General features: G+C 61.6%; 1 protein-coding gene across 1 annotated transcript; it reads right to left on the bottom strand.

Annotated features, from left to right (window-relative positions):
- Window positions 1-1,923: 1,923 nt before the first annotated feature.
- Window positions 1,924-11,638, bottom strand: DDX39A (DExD-box helicase 39A). Its single transcript, XM_065419206.1, has 11 exons — window positions 11,544-11,638; window positions 9,653-9,861; window positions 8,572-8,699; window positions 6,795-6,887; window positions 6,087-6,270; window positions 5,179-5,297; window positions 4,217-4,348; window positions 3,572-3,681; window positions 3,267-3,411; window positions 2,487-2,634; window positions 1,924-2,086 (listed from the first exon to the last, which is right to left on the bottom strand). Exons 2-11 carry the CDS (start codon window positions 9,858-9,860, stop codon window positions 2,070-2,072), a joined length of 1,284 nt encoding a protein of 427 aa, XP_065275278.1. The 5' UTR covers window position 9,861; window positions 11,544-11,638; the 3' UTR covers window positions 1,924-2,069.
- Between the last annotated feature and the right edge of the window lie 6,466 nt (window positions 11,639-18,104).

Here is an 18,104-nt window from a genome sequence, read left to right as displayed (position 1 = left end):
CCCGGCCCCCGGCCTGGCCCAGCCCGAGAGCAGAGACCCACCACGCACCTGGACTCGCCGCATGCAGATGCTTCAACGGTTGCCCAGCGGAACCTGCCAGGCAGCGGGGGGCACCGTTACGCTGCCCAGCTGCCCCCACCCGCTGGGCACTCACCAGCCCCAGGCCTGCGCGCTGCCAGCATCGCCAGCAATAGCAACGGCCAGCAGGGCAGCCGCTCAGCTCCGACGCGACGTCCTCTGGCCACAGGGGGCGCCTTTCCCTTTGGTACGACCGGGTCCCCGGCCCCGCCTGCGGTACGATGCTGGGCCGGGCTGAGCGCGGGCAGTGGAGATGAATCCAGCCAGCAGTGATGACCCCACTCCCCAGAGGACCCTGCCCCTCCCCACAGGGACTGCAGCATCAGCCACCGCCCTTGGCTTCGATGAGGGTACGACACGGCCGGAGCTGAAGGAGGCAAGCGGCGCCAGCCTGCGGCGGCCCCCAGGGCTCGGCTGTCTGTGTCTCACTGGGGACACTTTTTTTTAAAATGATCTTTTTAAAGTTATTAAAATATTAAGTTTTGTGACAAAAACAGCTGCTTCGAGGAGCCACGTGTGTTGTGGCTGGAGAGAACCCAGGAGTCCTGACTCCCAGCCCCCGCTGCTCTAACCCTCTAGATCAGGGGTCGGCAACCTTTCAAAAGTGGTGTGCCGAGTCTTCATTTATTCACTCTAATTTAAGGTTTCGAGTGCCAGCAATACATTTTAACGTTTTTAAAAGGTCTATTATATATATAATAATATATATATTATATATATAATATATAACTAAACTATTGTTGTATGTAAAGTAAATAAGGTTTTTAAAATGTTTAAGAAGCTTCATTTAAAATTAAATTAAAATGCAGAGCCCCCCGGACCGGTGGCCAGGACCTGGGCAGTGCGAGTGCCACTGAAAATCAGCTCGTGTGCCGCCTTCGGCACCCATGCCATAGGTTGCCTACCCCTGCTCTAGATGACACGTTCTAAGGGCAGCTGGGCCTACGGTGATCCTCTGAGTCCAACCAGCTGCAGAACAGGCCCCCGCCCCCCCTGGATTCACTCCTGCTCCATTGAGAGCAGAACGTCCCAGCTCCATTGGGAAAGGGCCAGTGCTGAGAATCCACCACGCCCCCGGGGAAGCTGTCCCGAGGTTCATTTACCCTCCCTGCCGATTTCCAGTGTGGCGGTCTCGCTTCCAGCCCTTTGGCTGCGAGACTGAAGAGCCCATGATCACAGTCCCTATAGACTGACCGAGTCACCCCTTCCCTGTCTCTGCTAATCCAACTGAGCTCCTGGAGTCTGTCACTACAGGGCAGGTTTGCGAATCCTCACGGGCCTTCTGGCCTCTCTCCAATTCATCAGCATCTGTCTGGAAGTGGGGACACCAGAGCTGGACACTAGTTAAGCGGCACTCAGACCAGTGCCAGATACAGAGTAAAATAACCTCCCTCCTCCTACCTGAGCGACCCCTCTTCACGCATCCTTTAGCTACAGCATTGCGGTGGGAGCTTATCTTCAGCTGATTATCCACCACAACCCCAAATCTTTTTCCAGCATCACTGCTTCCTAGGATAGCGTCCCCCCGTCCTGCGAGTATGGCCTACACGACACCCTACTTCCCCTCAATGCTGGGATAGAACCCAGGAGTCCTGACTCCCAGTGTCTCAGGGAGACAAAACACAATACTTTGAAACAGTTTTTAATCACACAGATAGATGCAGCCATCTCTGGGGTGGGACACAGCTATTGTGAACAGCTGCAGCCACTTTCCAGTCCAGATATACAGTATCAGACAAGGCGTTTAAAAAAAATTAATTCGAACCTCCGGTGCAGAGTGCCATTACACACAAAAATTTAAATCTCATTGAGCCCATCAAGAAGCTAAAACTCCACCACAGGCACTTGGTAATAAAAAGTTTATTTGAGACACTCTTACACACACATCTACAGGTTTAAAAACTGCATAAAAAATGAAATACCCGTGATCTGGCTTACAAAGGGTTAAAAAGAGCAGCCGGGCTGGTTCTGGGCAGGGGGGTCCAATCCGGTTATCGGCTTTGTTCAACTGCAAGAGAAAGAGGCTGTTAATCCCACTTCTGCCACCAGAGGGCTCCCCCACCCCATTCAGTTCTTCACTGTGACCTGACTCAGACTCACTCCCCACCACTGAGCTGTGGCCCCCAGAGCACCCGGCACAGCAGCAACCTCTACAATCACGGGGGCAGAGGCCATGGGGGGGAGGTGTCGGTGGCTGCTACCAATCCACAAGCATCAGAGATCAGGAGAGGCCCCACCCCATGCTGAGAGTAATCTACAGGCCCATCACCATAGCACCTGGGCACCCTCAGGGCATGGCGCTCCCCAGCTGGGACGTCCCCCAGAAAGACAGGATTTGGGCAAGAGCCCTGCAGCTGCTCCCTGGGGGGAGGGCGAAGGGCCGAGGGCTGCCCCTGGCGGGTACGTACTGTACGTGGAAATGTCGATCTCCTCGGGCAGCTCAGCCACGTTCACCTCGAAGCGATCCTGCACCTCGTTGAGGATCTTGGCGTCGCCCTCGTCCGACACGAAGGTGATGGCCAGGCCCTTGGTGCCAAAGCGCCCGGCACGTGCCACCTGCAATGAGCGGGGAGGGGCTGTCAGTGGGGAGGGGCCTCCCAGAGCCACGCCCACCAGCACCATGTGACAGGCAGGGCACTGGACTCCTGGGTTCCTGCCGGGAGCTCCTCCCACTAGGAAGCTGCAACCGACTGGGAGCCCAGCGCAGGTGTGGCAGGGCATGGGGCCTGAAGACGGAGCGCCTGGCTGGGGTGGTTCTGTGACCCACCCTGGGCGATGCAGCGGGGGGGGGGGGCCGCAAAGGCAGCTCTGAGACCCCCAGGCTTGGCCCCTCAACCCCATGGGGGCATCAGCAGGGGCCACTTGCCAAGCACCCTCCCTGCCTGATAATTAAAGAACTCCCCACATCCCGACAGGCCCAGATCAAACCCATCCCTGGGTGGCCAGGGCCACACCGCCTGCCAGCCAGAGCGCCTCAGCCTCAACCACTTGCTCCAGTAACAGGAGCCGGGCCTGGGGTGCTGGGCCCCCAATGTTGGGCAGAGCCTGGGGGCAATGAGGCTCCCCCCCAATGCCCGGGCCAGCAGCCGCAGGGTCAGGCCCCCGGTGCCAGGCAGGGCCTGGCTCTCCTGGGCCGGAGGGTGCAGGGTCAGAACCCAGGCCCGGCTCTCCCCAGCGGCAGAGCTCACCCGGTGCAGGTAGGTGTCCGAGTCCTCGGGCATATCGTAGTTGAAGACGATGTTGACACGCTCAATGTCCATCCCCCGCCCGAACAGGTTGGTGGCCACCAGGATGCGGCGCTGGAAATCCTTGAACTGCTGGTACCGGGACAGCCTGGGGGAGAATCACACCTGAGACCCTAGCCCTGCTCCAACCACTAGGCCCTGCTTCCCTCCCAGAGCCTGGTGCCAGCATGAATCAGGTCAATGAGACCCAACATCCCTCCCAGGCCAGGCCCCGCCCAGCCCCTCCCCCCAGCCAGCCCAGCACCCACCTCTCCTCCTGCGACATGCCCCGGTGGATGGCGATGGCCGGGAAGTTCTGCTCCACCAGCAGCTGGGCCAGTGCCATGCAGCGCTGCACCGACTTGACGAAGATCACCACCTGGGGGAGGGGCGGAGGGTTAGCACGCAGCCCCCCCCCACCTCGTCAGACAGCTCCACCCCCTCCCTGCCCCCACCCCATCAGCACGGGGGGACCAGCTGTTCAACCCCAGCCCGGCCCAGCCCCCGGATCTTGCCTGGGATCAGACCCCCCAGGTCAATCCTGCCCCTGCCCCCTCTGCCCAGCCATCCACACGCCCCACCCCTGCTGCAGTGGAGTCCAAAGGACCCGTCCTGCCCTGGTCTCCCATCTGGGGGTGTCCCTCCCCCCCCACACACACACAGTGTGGCCCGAGGAGACTGAGCATGCTCTAACCCCCCTCTCCTCCCCGGAACCAAGCAGAGCTCCTCCCCCTCCTGGATCTCCCAGGGGCCTAGCGCTGTGGGTGGCTTGGATCCATAGCCTGGCCCCAGTGTCACAGCCAGCCACTGACAGCCAGAACCCAGGAGTCCTGCTCCAGCCCCACGCTCTAACCCCTGCCCCCAACTCCCCACCCAGGCGTCCCGCCCCCGAGCCCCCCTGCCCCCACACACACCTGGTTGAACTCCAGCACGTCGAGCAGGTCGAAGAGCTTGCGGTTCTTCTCGCTGTCCTTCAGCTTGACGTAGTACTGCTGCAGGCCGTGCAGCGTCAGCTTGGTCTCGTCGTCTACGAACACCTCCATGGGCTGGGGGGAGGGAGCAGCTCAGTGACACCCCCTCGCTGCCAAAGGGGCTTCAACCCAGCCCCCGTGAGCTGACCCCCCCACCCCCGGTTTGAACCCAGAACTAATAACAGGGGCTCCACCACTTGAGCCGGGGGAGGAGCTCCCTTTGACAGCAGCTGTAGTAGACCCTTACCCTCCCCACACCGTCCAGCCACTGAGCGGGTCAAAGCTCCACCTCCAGCATGGATCAGCAACACCCCCACAGCAGCGCCTGCCTCACCCAGGCTACGGATGTGCCGGGGCATAGGGCTGCCAACCCTCGCTGTGCCAGGGCCTGGGGCTGGCAGGGCTCCGAGCAGCCGGTGTAGCGGGAAGGCTTTCAGCAGCAGACCCTCCCACAGAGAGCGCTGGGATCCCAGGGACCCTGCGTGAGGGAGTCAAGAACCCCAGAGCAGCTGGCCCCTCCCTGGCTGCCCGGAGCAGGGGACTGGCTGGTACCCCCATCAAGCCAGCAGGTGCTGGGTGAGTTGCTGGCAGCCAGGCCCAGAGGCTTAGGACTGCTCAGCGCTGAGCCCAGTCGGGGGTAGGGATCGAGGGTGACTTTCCTGGCTAGGCTGGGGAGGGACCAGGCCCATGAGGGGTGAGAGGCCAGGGGGCAGGCCGGGCAGCCCACAAGCGGGGGATGGGGTGGGGGACAGGAGGCGATGGGCAGGGGGTAGACCGGTGGCAGAGAGGGATGGGTGGGGGGGCAGGCCCACGAGGGGGGGAGGGATGGGCCAGGCAGCAGGGGTAGACCAGTAGCAGAGGGGGATGGGCGAGGGGGGGGATGGGCCAGGCGGCAGGCGACTCACATCCTGCATGAACTTCCTGCAGACAGGTCGGATCTCCTTGCTGAGGGTGGCGCTGAACATCATGCACTGCTTCTCGTGGGGCGTCAGCCGGAAGATCTCCTGCACGTCCCGCCGCATGTCTGTGGGAAGGGAGGGGGTCACTGCACTGGAGACAGCTGGGGGGATGCTCGGGAGGGGGGCCCTCGCGATAACCCCCCGGCCCAACTCTGGGAATCGGGCCCAGAACCAGCCCCTGGGGTCACAGCTCCAGCCACCCCCCACATCAGAGCCAGCTGAGCCCCCCCAAGTCGCTCCCCACAGCAGGTGGCTTAAACCCAGACTGTCTGATCCCCTGCAGTCAGCCTCCCCCACCCCTCTGGATATCTGCATCCCCCTGCAGCTCCCCCACTCCCCCAAGGCCTGGGGTCACACCCCCGACACACCAGCCTGGGCTTCAGACCAGCAGGACCCAGGGACACACAGCCGGGCCCCCGTGACTGGGCAGCACCTGGCATCAGGCAGGTCCGGGCCTGATGCTGGCAGGATCCCTAGGGCAGAACCAGTTGGCGCCATCCCTGACCCAGAGGAAGGAGACGCCCTCCACCCAGGCAGCTGTAGAAGGTTCATAGCCTGTTATGTTTTCCCAGCGCTGGGAGGGGAGTGGGGACAGAACCCAGGAGCCATGCCCCCCCACCCCCCATTCTCCCCCACTCTAACCACTAGGCCCCACTCCCCTCCCAGGCCAGGGAACAGAACCCAGGAGTCCTGACTCCCAACCCCCACCTGCTCTAACCACTAGGCCCCACTCCCCTCCCAGGAGTCCTGACAGATGATTCAAACAGCCCCAAGGCCTCAGGTACCCCAAGCAGGTTGGGACTCTCTGGGGGTCGTCCCCCGCCATGCCCCAGCACCCCCACCCCCAATCTCACCAAGCTGCTCCAGCATCTTGTCGCACTCGTCCAGCACGAAGTGTTTGACGCTGCGCAGGTTGAGGCTCTTGTTGCGCACCAGAGCCAGGATGCGCCCCGGGGTCCCCACCACGATGTGGGGGCAGTTCTTCTTCAGCACCTCCTCGTCCTTCTTGATGGACAGGCCCCCAAAGAACACCCCCACCTGCAGGCGGCCGGGGGAACAGCAGGGTCAGTGGCCAGGCAGCAAACCCCCAGCACCGGGCACGCCTGGGGCTAGGGGAGCGTCCCTCCCCTCCCGCTGGGGGAAACTGAGACGGGGGGACAGGCCTTGTCCAAGGGCAGTTTAGTGGCAGAGCGTAAACTAGAACCCAGGAGTCCTGACACCCAGAGCCAGGAGAGAACCCAGGAGTCCTGACCCACCCCCAGCCAGGAGAGAACCCAGGAGTCCTGACCCACCCCCAGCCACACTCTGGGTCTCCCACATGAGCACGGAGGAGACGGAGACCCACCCTTGCAGCTTCCAAGTTTCAGGCCCTCAACACAACCATGCAGGCAGCTGCTGGGGGGCTCATGCTGGGGAGGGAGGAAGGGGGCTGTGTCTCCAAGGCCGTGTCCCCTGGAAAGGGGGATACTCCCCACACCCCTCACCCCCTGGAGCCAGGCTGAATAACACTCGTGTCTCCACGGGGGGCATCAGAGGTGTGGGGGAGGGGGTTCCTGGCTCACCTTGACGCTGGGCATGTACTTGGAGAAGCGTTCGTACTCCTTGCTGATCTGGAACGCCAGCTCCCGCGTGTGGCACATCACCAGCACCGACACCTAGGAGGGGGAGAGAGACGGGGTCACCCCAGCGCCCCACGAGAGACCCTGCCCTCCCCCTCCCCGGGACACAGCCCGACGCCCCCACCCAGGGACAGCCACTCCCTCCCCCAAATCCCAGAGAACAGGTGCCCCCATCTTTGTCCCTTCCCTGAGCTTTCAGAGCTCCCCCCACACCCATGGAGACCGGACTAATCCAGAGCATCGGGGGTCCATGCCCCCTCCCGTGGCACTGCCCCACCCTGCAGCAGTAAACACCCCCACCCACCCTTCTCCTGAAGCCCCGGACAAGGTCTTGCCACCCGACAGGGCAGGGCCAAAGCCCCCGAAGGGCTCCCCCAGCCCAGGAATGGGGGGGATCTCCCCCCAGCACAGGGCTGGTTCCCAACAGCAGTCCCGGAGCAGCAGTGTCGGTTACTCCGTTCCCCGCCCCCCCCAGCCATCGCCTCGCCTCAGACATGCCCCCTTTCGGCATAGGAGCGCTGTCCCCGCAGGATCCACAGCCCACTAATGCGGCCAGTTCTGGGGTGCAGCATGCTGGCCCCCTACAACAGCAGGGACAGACCCCATTGCTAGCCAGGATTGCTCTGGCGCATGGCTCCAAGGCAGGCCTTGGTCTCCAGTGGCACGGGCTCAGCGGAGCAGAGTTCGGTGACTGCCAGCCCCAGGGGATGGGCATCCAGCTCCGGCAGGCCCCAGAACAAGGGGCTTGTGGCCTGAGCGACGTCCTCCCAGATCCACGCGTGGCTACAGCCCGCTGGGAGGCTGTCCCGGGGCAGGATCCAGCCCACAGGGGGTATCACAGCACCAGCCCAGTGCCAGGCTGGTGTGTCTGAGCCAGCCCCCCGGGGCAGTCACTGGAGATCCAGACACATGGCAGCAGTACCCAGGCAGGCCAACCCGCTTGCCCACCCCCAGCCAGGCGTGGGCAAAGCACCATGCTCCCTGCAGTGCCGGGGGCAGCAGGGCGGGCTAGGGGGAAGCAGGCTCCCAAGGCACATCTCGCTGGCTCAGCGACGGCTTCAGAGCGTTCACATGCAGCGAGTTAGCCAGCTCTCAGATCTGCCCCACAGCAGCCTCGCTGTGGGGCTGCATCGGTGGCACAACACGGCAAGCCCAACCTGCTGCTGCCCGGTCCGTACCCACTCTGGGGATCCTCCAGCATCGCTGGGGTGGTGCCACCCCCACAGCCCAGCGTGACCCTCACCAGGGACCCCTGCCCCCACCCCCAGCACATAGTCAAATTTGAAAGCAGAAGGGCTGGTTCTCAGCAGCAGCCTGTCCCGGACCCCTAGGCTAGAGAAACACACGGCCCCATCCACACTGGATTCTCCCCCTGCGTCAGCAGCACCCCACAGTCACCCCAGGGGCGGGCCCAGAACCGGCCTCCCAGGAATCCGCTTCCCAGGAGTTTCAGGCCAGAAGGGCCCATCTAACCCAACCTCCTGCGTAGCACGGCCAGGGACTGGCCCCCCCTCACCCCTGTACTGAGCCCAACAGCGCGTCAGGCTAAGGCACCTTCCCCAGGGCGGCTCGCATGCAAGGCATGCGCGTGACCCGGGTCCCTTCCCACGTGGAGTGGGGCAGAGAGAGGCGAGGGGGCCAGGAGGCATGCCTGCTCCTCTCCCTCAGCAAATCCCCCAGCCCAGGCCAGACACACACACAGACACCCGCCCCACTGTACCTGTCCATCCACCGGCTCGATTTGCTGCAGCGTGGCCAGCACGAAGACGGCCGTCTTGCCCATGCCCGACTTGGCCTGGCACAGCACGTCCATGCCCAGGATGGCCTGTGGGATGCACTCATGCTGCACTGTGGGAGCAAGGGCGGACGCACGGCAGTTACACGGGGCACAGCAGATCGAGGCAGAGCTGGGGATAGAACCCAGGAGTCCTGACTCCCAGCCCCCTGCTCTAACCCACTAAACCCCACCCCCCTCCTGCTCTGGGGCATTAGGGTCAGCACCACCTACTGAGTCCCACCCCACTCCCAGGGGTACAGCGCCCCCTAGTGCCACACTGGGACCAGCAATGACTGCCTGGGGAGAGCACCCCCTGCTGAGTCCCACCCCACTCCCTACAGCACAGCGCCCCCTAGTGCCACACTGGGACCAGCAATGACTGCCGGGGAGGGGGCCCCCTACCGAGTCCCACCCCACTCCCTGCAGCACAGCGCCCCCTAGTGCCACACTGGGACCAGCAATGACTGCCTGGGGAGAGCGCCCCCTGCTGAGTCCCACCCCACTCCCTGCAGCACGGCACCTCCTAGTGCCACACTGGGACCAGCAATGACTGCTGGGGAGAGGGCCCCCTGCTGAGTCCCACCCCACTCCCTGCAGCACAGCGCCCCCTAGTGCCACACTGGAGCACTGGGACCAGCACTGACTTCCAGGGGAGAGCACCCCCTGCCGAGTCCCACCCCCCTCCCTGCAGCACAGCGCCTCCTAGTGCCGCACTGGGGCCAGCACTGACTGTGGGAGAGAGCGCCCCCTACTGAGCCCCCCGCCCGCTCCCTGCAGCCCAGCGCCCCCTAGTGCCACACTGGGGCCAGCACTGACTGCGGGAGAGAGCACCCCCTACTGAGCCCCTGCTTCCCCACTTGGCAGGGCAGATCTTGAGGATCTCACTCCCTTGCCGACGCCCCCGTCCCCCCGCAGCTCTCACCAGGCAGCGCCGCTCTCTACGGCCCCCGCCCGCAGCTCCTCCCAGGCGGGCTGGCAAGGGGGTTGCGCTCCTGGGGGCCGGGGGCCTCGGCTCCGCTCCTACCTTCAGACGGGTGCTCAAAGCCACAGTCCACAATGGCTCGCAGCAGCTCAGGTTTGAGCAGGAAATCCCGGAAGCCCGAGCTGTGGATGGACACGTAGGAGCCTTTCACGTCCTTCTTTGCTGGAGGGGGAACCGCATCCGCCACCACCTGGGGCTCCTCATCCTCCTCATAATCCAGCAGCTCGTTCTCCACGTCCTGCTCAGCCATTCTGCGAGGAAGAGATGCACTCAGCGGCTGCGGGTCCGCACTGAGGGGAACCAGAAGAGCAGGGGCTGGGCAACCAGGGGGCTGCGGGTCAGGATTGAGGGGCATGAGCAGAGCACAGGAGGGGTGCGGGGGGGGCATAGGACTAGGAAAGCAGGAGGCTGCAGGTCAGGATTGAGGAGCACTAGCGGGGGGGGGGGGGGCGCCACAGGACTAGGATAGCAGGGGACTGCAAGTCAGGATTGAGGGGCACCCACAGAGCCAGTGGGGAGCAGAGGCTGGGATAGCAGGGGGCTGCAGGTCAGGATTGAGAGTCACTGGTAGAGCGGGGGGGGGGGGGGGGAGAAGAGAGTCCAGGGCTGGGATAGCAGGGGGCTCCGGGTGTGAGGGGCACCCACAGAGCCAGGGGGGAGCAAAAGTTGGGATAACAGGGGGCCACAGGTGTGGATTAAGGGGCACTGGAAGAGCTAGGGGGAGCCCAGGACTGGGGTTGCGGGGGGCTCCAGATTGGGAGGGGCACCCACAGAGCCAATGAGGAGCCCAAGGCTGGGCTAGCAGGGGGCTGCAGGCGAGGATTGAGGGTCACTGGTAGAGCGGGGGGGGAAGCCCAGGGCTGGGATAGCAGGGGGCCACAGGTGAGGATTGAGGGGCACCCACAGAGCTGGTGGGGAGGCGAGGCTGGGCTATCAGGGGGCTGCAGGTGAGGACTGAGGGGCACTGGCAGAACTGGGGGGAGCCCAGGGCTGGGGTTGCGGGTCGGGAGGGGCACCCACAGAGCCGGTGGGGAGCAGAAGCTGGGATAGCAGGGAAGGATTGAAGGTCACTGGAAGAGCTGGGGGGAAGCCAGGGCTGGGGTTGCAGGGGGCTACAGGTGAGGACTATGGGGCACTGGCAGAACCGGGGGGAAGCCAGGGCTGGGGTTGCAGGGGGCTGCAGGTGAGGACTATGGGGCACTGGCAGAACCGGGGGGAAGCCAGGGCTGGGGTTGCAGGGGGCTGCAGGTGAGGACTATGGGGCACTGGCAGAACCGGGGGGAACCCAGGGCTGGGGTTGCAGGGGGCTGCAGGTGAGGACTATGGGGCACTGGCAGAACCGGGGGGAAGCCAGGGCTGGGGTTGCAGGGGGCTGCAGGTGAGGACTATGGGGCACTGGCAGAACCGGGGGGAAGCCAGGGCTGGGGTTGCAGGGGGCTGCAGGCCGGGAGGGGCACCCACAGAGCCGGTGGGGAGCCGAGGCTGGGCTAGCAGGGGTTGCAGGTCAGGATTGAGGGACACTGGCACAGCTGGGGGGGGGGGGGTAAATTCTTACACGGAACTTGCCCCCCCACCCCATAGTTGCTCCTGTCGGGGATCGCGCCCAGCCACCCCCCTGGGAGCAAACCACTCAAGGGACCAGGCCCCCCGCGCCCGGGGCACAGAGCGGGGGAGGGGGGGTCGCAGACGCCTTGGAGACACCAGAGCATCGCCCGCAACAGGCCCCCGCTCCCCTCCCCCCATCTCCGGAACCGGCCTCCTCCCTCCCTCCGGCCCGGCCCCGGGGTCTGAGCCCATCGCCCGCCCCACGGAGCAGCCCCGCAGGGCCGGGCGGGGAGAGACGCGGCCCGGGGCCCCCGCCCGATCCCGGGTCCGGACCAGGCCGCAGGCCAAGCCCCGGGCTCGCGTGACCGCCCCGCCCGGCCGCTCTCACCTCGCGCTCCCGGAGGCCGCTCACGTGGTGCCGCGCTCCGGCTCTGACTCCCGCGCGGCTCGTCCTCCGCCCGGCGACGACAGACCGTTCCTTCCGTTTCCGCCCCCATTGGCGCGCCTCCGCGTCACTCCGCCCGCTCCCTCCACTCTCATTGGTCTTCGCGAGGCCCGCAGGTCGCCTGACGTCGGAAGAAGACGGTGCAGTTCGACGCATTCCAGTTGATTGGCTGGTGGAGTTGTCGATCTTTGCAAGCGGCCTGTTGATTGCATTGACTCGCCTGTCAGTCACCGTGCTCTTTCACTGGTTCCTGGGAGGATAGATCCGCCATCTTGAGTGCGGGCGGTGCGAAGGGCACGCGAAGCCGGGGTGGGACGCCATCTTGAATGGTGGCAAAGAAAGACACAACGGGACGCCATCTTGAGTACTGGCAGGCGCAGGGGCTCCCAGGCAGGATCAGAGCAGCAGAAGGGCCAGGCTGGGCCATGGCGATGGCCCTGGGCAGGCGCCTTGGGGACAGTCCCAGGTTTACAATGGCGCCAGTGGTGCCCCAGAGCCGGGCCCATGCTGAGAAGGAGCCCCGGCCTGCTCCGCTTGCACTGCGCCCCGAGACCCCGCTGGCTCCCCCCGCCCACCACTTGCTGCTCTCTGCCCCCTGGCCCCGCCCCACCCTCTGCTCCTCTCTGCCCCCTGGCTGGACCCCCCTGCCCTCCTCCCTGCTCCTCTCTGCCCCCTGGCCCCACCCCCCTGCTCCTCTCTGCCCCCTGGCTGCACCCCCCTGCCCTCCTCCCTGCTCCTCTCTGTCCCCTGGCCCCACCCCCTGCTCCTCTCTGCCCCCTGGCCCCACCCCCCTGCCCTCCTCCCTGCTCCTCTCTGTCCCCTGGCCCCACCCCCTGCACCTCTCTGCCCCCTGGCCCCACCCCCCTGCCCTCCTCCCTGCCCCCCTGGCCCCACCCCCCTGCTCCTCTCTGCCCCCTGGCCCCACCCCCCTGCCCTCCTCCCTGCTCCTCTCTGCCCCCTGGCCCCACCCCAGTGCACCTCTGGCTCCGGGCAGTCTCTGCTTCCCACCACCTGTGGGGCCCCACCTGTCTTCCCGGAGCTGAGCCGCCTGGGACTGGTGCAGAAGCCTGGCCAGTCTCGGCCAGTTGAGGGGACTTGCCTGATCACGCCACTCCTGAAGGGCCAGAGTGATTCCCCACCCTGGGATCAGCTCTGGCTGCGCTGCCGGCTCAGCCTGGCAGATACAGTCACCTCCCAGAAGGGCCAGTGAGTGCAGCCGGGGGGGGGGGGGGCAGGACATGGGGGAGGGGGTCTCTGGGGGGTGCTGGGCTGTGAGGGGGCAGGGAAGATCTGTGTGTGTTGGGGCACTAGGGAGTGGAGGTGCTGAGGGGGGTTCTGGGCAGGGGTGGTGTTGTGCAGGGCGCTGGGCATTTTTGAGGGGGAGTGGGGGGGCTCTGGCCATAGGGAGTCGGGGGGTGTTGGGCTGGGGGGGCTGTGTGGCACGGCTTGGGCCCACCCCCAAGGGGAAGGGGCATGCTGGCAGCACAGGGCCGGGCAGGCGCTGGCAGCACAGGGCCGGGCAGGCCCTGTGGGTCTGGCAACTGCCGGTTTGTAAATAGTGCCCTCTCACTGGGCTGGGCGGAGCGGGGCCGCCCCTGCCATGCCATGCCCCACTGCCCCTGGCTGGCCCCTCAGTCTGGGGACTGACATTCCCGCTTCATGCTCCAAATATGTTTGGCGCCGGGCCCACTAAAGGTTAATCCGGCCCTGCTTGGGGATGGGCAGGGCTGCTGGCAGCCAGGGGCACTGACCAGGCCGCCTTGGCTAGCAACCATTGATGGACCCGGCCAGGGGCTGAGCTGAGTCTGCTCTGAGCCCAGTCCCTTGGCAGTGAGTTCCGCAGGCTGCTTCGGGCGGAGAAGCACGTCCTTCCGTTTGCTTGTTCATTTCATCCGGTGACCCCTGGTTCTTGTGTTACGTGACGAGGCAAATATTCAGTCTCTCCACCCCATTCCTGATTTTATGGCCCTCTATATCGACCCCCCCCCCACCCGCCCGCCCCCCGGTCGGATCTATTCTACACTGAACAGTCGCAGTCTTTTTAATCTCTCCTCATACGGAAGCTGTTCCATCCCCCTGATCATTTTTGTTGCCCTTCTCTGCACCTTTTCCAGTTCTAATATACAGTATCTTCTTTGAGATGGGGTGACCAGAGCTGCACTCGGTATTCAAGGTGTGGGTGTACCATGGATTTATAGAGTGGCATTGTGATATTTCCTCTCTTATTTTCTACCCCTTTTCTATTGGTTCCTAAACATTCTGTTCACTTTTTTGACAACCGCTGCACACTGAGTGGATGTTTTCAGAGAACTCTCCACGATGGCGCCAAGATCTCATTCTTGAGTGGTAACAGCTAATTTAGACCCCGTCATTTTGTATGTACAGTGGGGATTACGTTCTCCAATGTGCGTTACTTTTCACTGATCAACACTGAATTTCATCTGCCATTTTGTTGCCCAGTCACCCAGTTTTGTGAGATCCTTTTGTAGCTCTTCACAGTCAGTCTTGGACTTAACCATTTTGAGTAATTTTATATCATCTCCCAGCTGCCACTTCACTGTTCACCCCTTTTTCCAGATCATTAATGAAAATATTAAACAGCGCTGGTCCCGGCCCAGACCCTTGGGGGACCCTGCTATTTACCCTTCTCCATTGTGAAAACTGACCATTTATTCCTCCCCTTTGTTTCCTGTCTTTTAACCAGTTACCAATTCATGAGACTATCTCTTGTTTATCACATGACAGCTTACTTTGCTTAAGCACCTTTGCTGAGAGACCTTGTCAAAGGCTTTCTGCAAGTCCAAGTGTAACCCACACACCTCCTGGGTTCTGTCCCATCTAGTGGCACCGAGACCACTCAGGCTTTCGTCTACACTACGGGGGGGGATCGATTTCAGATACGCAAATTCAGCCACGGGAATAGCGTAGCTGAATTCGACGTATCTGATCCGACTTACCCCGCTGTGAGGACGGCGGCAAATCGACCGCCGCGGCTCCTCCTACCTGGGCTGGTGGAGTACGCGCGTCGATTCGGGGATCGATTATCGCGTCCTGACGAGACACGATAAATCGATCCCCGAGAGATCGAGTTCTACCCGCCGATCTGGGTGGGTAGTGAAGACAAGCCCTTAGAGAGAGAGAGATGAATGAGTCTGCTTTACAACCTTAGCTTAGGGCCACGTGGCTTTTAGCTCATGCAGTGGAGGCTCATGCATTTGGCTCTAGAGGTCCCAAGTTCAATCCCGCCCACCGAGGACCACGGTCTGTGGGTGTTACACAAGCACGCTTTACCCACTGGATCACCCTTGTCCACATGTGTACTGACCCCTGAAAGAATTCTAGCCGAGTGGTGTGAGGCATGATGCCATACTCATCTCAAACAGGCCCCGGACTGCACAGCTGTGGTATTGGGCTGTTCTCCGAGATACCGCAGGACAGAGCGTTTCCACCACAGAATTCCTCATTGTCCTCCTACTGCTCACCTATCTTTTGTCTGTTTGTTTGTTTTCTCTCCCTGCCCTGCCAGGACCAATCTGCAGCTGCTCCGTTGGCTCTGCAGCGCTCCCCGCAGTGGGGTGCTAACTGGTTTACAGGGCACACTCCCTGCACTGGCCAGGAGCCCCGTTTGCAGCCAGGGAGAAGGGGGAGCTGGGACAGTCACGGACATGAGACAGTGAAGCTGGCTACAAGATGCACCATCGGGCGGCAGTGGGCAGTGGTGGAGTGAAGCCAATGACAGAGCACGGCAGTGAGGGGCTGCGCAGGGACAGGGTGTGGGAGTGACAGGTGTCCCATGGCACCGGGGTCAATTAACGCTGCTGTAGGATCTGTGGGTTTTCTGCAGCAGAATTGGGTCCCGAGAGGCAGAGAAGCCCCTGCAGCGTCGCTATTTGCCGGGGATTGTTACGACGTCTGCGCCCATCCAGTCAAAGAGCAGGAACCTCCGCGCACGCCTCATCCAGCCAGTCCCAGCCAGCTTACGGGATAATCACCCAGGGCAGTGGGGTCACTGGTGAGTGCCAAGGGAGAGCACCAGCTCCCCACTCCCTGCAGCACCCCCTACTGACACCCTGGGGCTTTGGGGTCAGCACCGACTGCAGGGCAGAGCGCCCCCTACTGAGCCTCCACCCTGCTCCCTGCAGCACAGCGCCCCCTAGCACTGCACTATGGCACTGGACTCAGAAATAGGAACATGCACGAAAATGTTTTAGGATCTCAGTGAAAAGCTCCTCCCCTGCCCCCACGCAGTCCCCCGAGCAGGGTGGAGCTGACAGAGGAGCCCCCGATTCTCTCCGCCCCCTCGTTACGTGAGCAATGTAGATCCCAAGTGGCCTGCGTTTGATGGTGTCCTTGCTGCAGCCTCGTGGGTGGGAGCCCAGCTGGCGACTCTCCGGGCCAGAAGCCCATACGCTCCCCCCCACGCAGGAATGCTGGGCATATGGCAGAACGCTGGGCAATGTGTAAACAGGGGGATTTGTTATCAAACGAAGCAGACAATGACACCACTCTGCCAGGCCCCAGGCGGGCCTCGCTCTGGATGTGGGGTGAGGGGGTACTAGGCTCTGTCATCAGGCTTTAAATACGTTTGCAGAGAAGGGATGTTGTCATTGGGGGCGCTGTGCTGAAGGGAGCAGGGTGGGGGGCTCAGGAGGGGGCGCTCTCCCCTAACTGTCAGTGCTGGCCCCAGTGCGGCACCTGGGGGCGATGTGCTGCAGGCAGTGGGGTGTGGGGGCTCAGTGTAGATAAATCTCTGATCATTTTCATATGACTTTACATTGTGCCTCTTCATATAACCTTGTAGTGGGTCTACCCACGTGTGACCTCTGTTTTCATGAAACTTTGTATGAAAGCCTCATATAGAAACCTTGTATTGATGAGCCTTGGTATATGGAAACTTTGTATCAAAGCCTCATGTTGAAACTTTGTGTTAAGCCTTGGTATAATGTTATAGCCCCTAAGGATAGTTAAAGTAGAAGAAAAATGTCTTTTTGCTAGGAGTAGAATAAGATCTCTCTCCCCCCCCCCCAATCAATTGCCCTGTTGAATGAACGAGGTATGAATGAGGACGGCATGGAAGGCAGGCACGGGAAGGCAGGCAGGCACGCCCGTCCAGCGCCGCTGCGGGGGGGCAGGGCCTTAGCCCCCAGCACCTCACTCATTGCCCTGAAATTAAACAAAATAAACCAGGAAACCCGGTGGGTTAGAAAAAAAAAGGCGTAAATGGTGGGCCCCGCAGTACGGGGGATTGGCCAGCAGAGGGTGCTGCGGCGCTAGGAAAGGTTACAACTCGGGTATCGACGGGGATGCTTTGCACAGGAGACCTGTGTTCTGATGCCAGTGCCTAGATACCAAGGAGATGGGATGGATAGATAGATAGATAGATAGAAGGGGTGGATGGGGATAGATAGGTAGGTAGGTAGAAGGGGTGGATTGGGATAGATAGATAGATGGGGTGGATGGGGATAGATAGATAGATAGAAGGGGTGGATGGGGATAGATAGAGGGGTGGATGGGGATAGATAGGTAGGTAGGTAGAAGGGGTGGATTGGGATAGATAGATAGAGGAGGTGTATGGGGATAGATAGATAGATAGATAGATGGGGTGGATGGGGATAGATAGATAGATAGATAGATAGATAGAAGGGGTGGATGGGGATAGATAGAGGGGTGGATGGGGATAGGTAGGTAGGTAGAAGGGGTGGATTGGGATAGATAGATAGAGGAGGTGTATGGGGATAGATAGATAGATAGATGGGGTGGATGGGGATAGATAGATAGATAGATAGATAGATAGATAGATAGATAGATAGATAGATAGATAGAAGGGGTGGATGGGGATAGATAGAGGGGTGGATGGGGATAGGTAGGTAGGTAGAAGGGGTGGATTGGGATAGATAGATAGAGGAGGTGTATGGGGATAGATAGATAGATAGATGGGGTGGATGGGGATAGATAGATAGAAGGGGTGGATGGGGATAGATAGAGGGGTGGATGGGGATAGATAGGTAGGTAGGTAGAAGGGGTGGATTGGGATAGATAGATAGAGGAGGTGTATGGGGATAGATAGGTAGGTGGATGGGGATAGATAGATAGATAGATAGATAGATAGATAGAAGGGGTGGATGGGGATAGATAGAGGGGTGGATGGGGATAGATAGGTAGGTAGGTAGAAGGGGTGGATTGGGATAGATAGATAGAGGAGGTGTATGGGGATAGATAGATAGATAGATAGATAGATAGATGGGGTGGATGGGGATAGACAGGCAGATAGATTAGATGAGGGGGTGCATGGGGATGGACAGATAGATACTCTGGGGAGAGAAGAGAGCGTGCCTGGGGATGGATGGGTGATGATCACTGAATGCTGTAAGTCCATACATGGCTACAATCACACAAACAAATGACATTTGAAAAAAGGCCCAAACCTGAAGATGGAACAAATGAGAGCGGGAGCCAGAGCAAGGGGACACGTCAGAGCTGGGCAGACACACGCTGCGGCGGGCG

Source organism: Emys orbicularis, chromosome 19, assembly GCF_028017835.1.
Source record: "Emys orbicularis isolate rEmyOrb1 chromosome 19, rEmyOrb1.hap1, whole genome shotgun sequence".
NCBI classification, from domain to species: domain Eukaryota; kingdom Metazoa; phylum Chordata; order Testudines; family Emydidae; genus Emys; species Emys orbicularis.
Note: the sequence above shows the minus strand (reverse complement) of the source record. Positions and strands in the feature narration are given on the sequence as shown.

Coding starts and splice junctions, on each gene's coding strand:
- DDX39A (XM_065419206.1), bottom strand. CDS start 9,860: ATGGCTGAGCAGGACGTGGAGAACGAGCTGCTGGATTATGAGGAGGAT. Junction 6,888..8,571: donor TCGAGCCGGTGGATGGACAG/GTACAGTGGGGC, acceptor TCCCCCTCCTAG/GTGTCGGTGCTGGTGATGTG. Junction 2,635..3,266: donor CGGACACCTACCTGCACCGG/GTGAGCTCTGCC, acceptor CGCTCATTGCAG/GTGGCACGTGCCGGGCGCTT.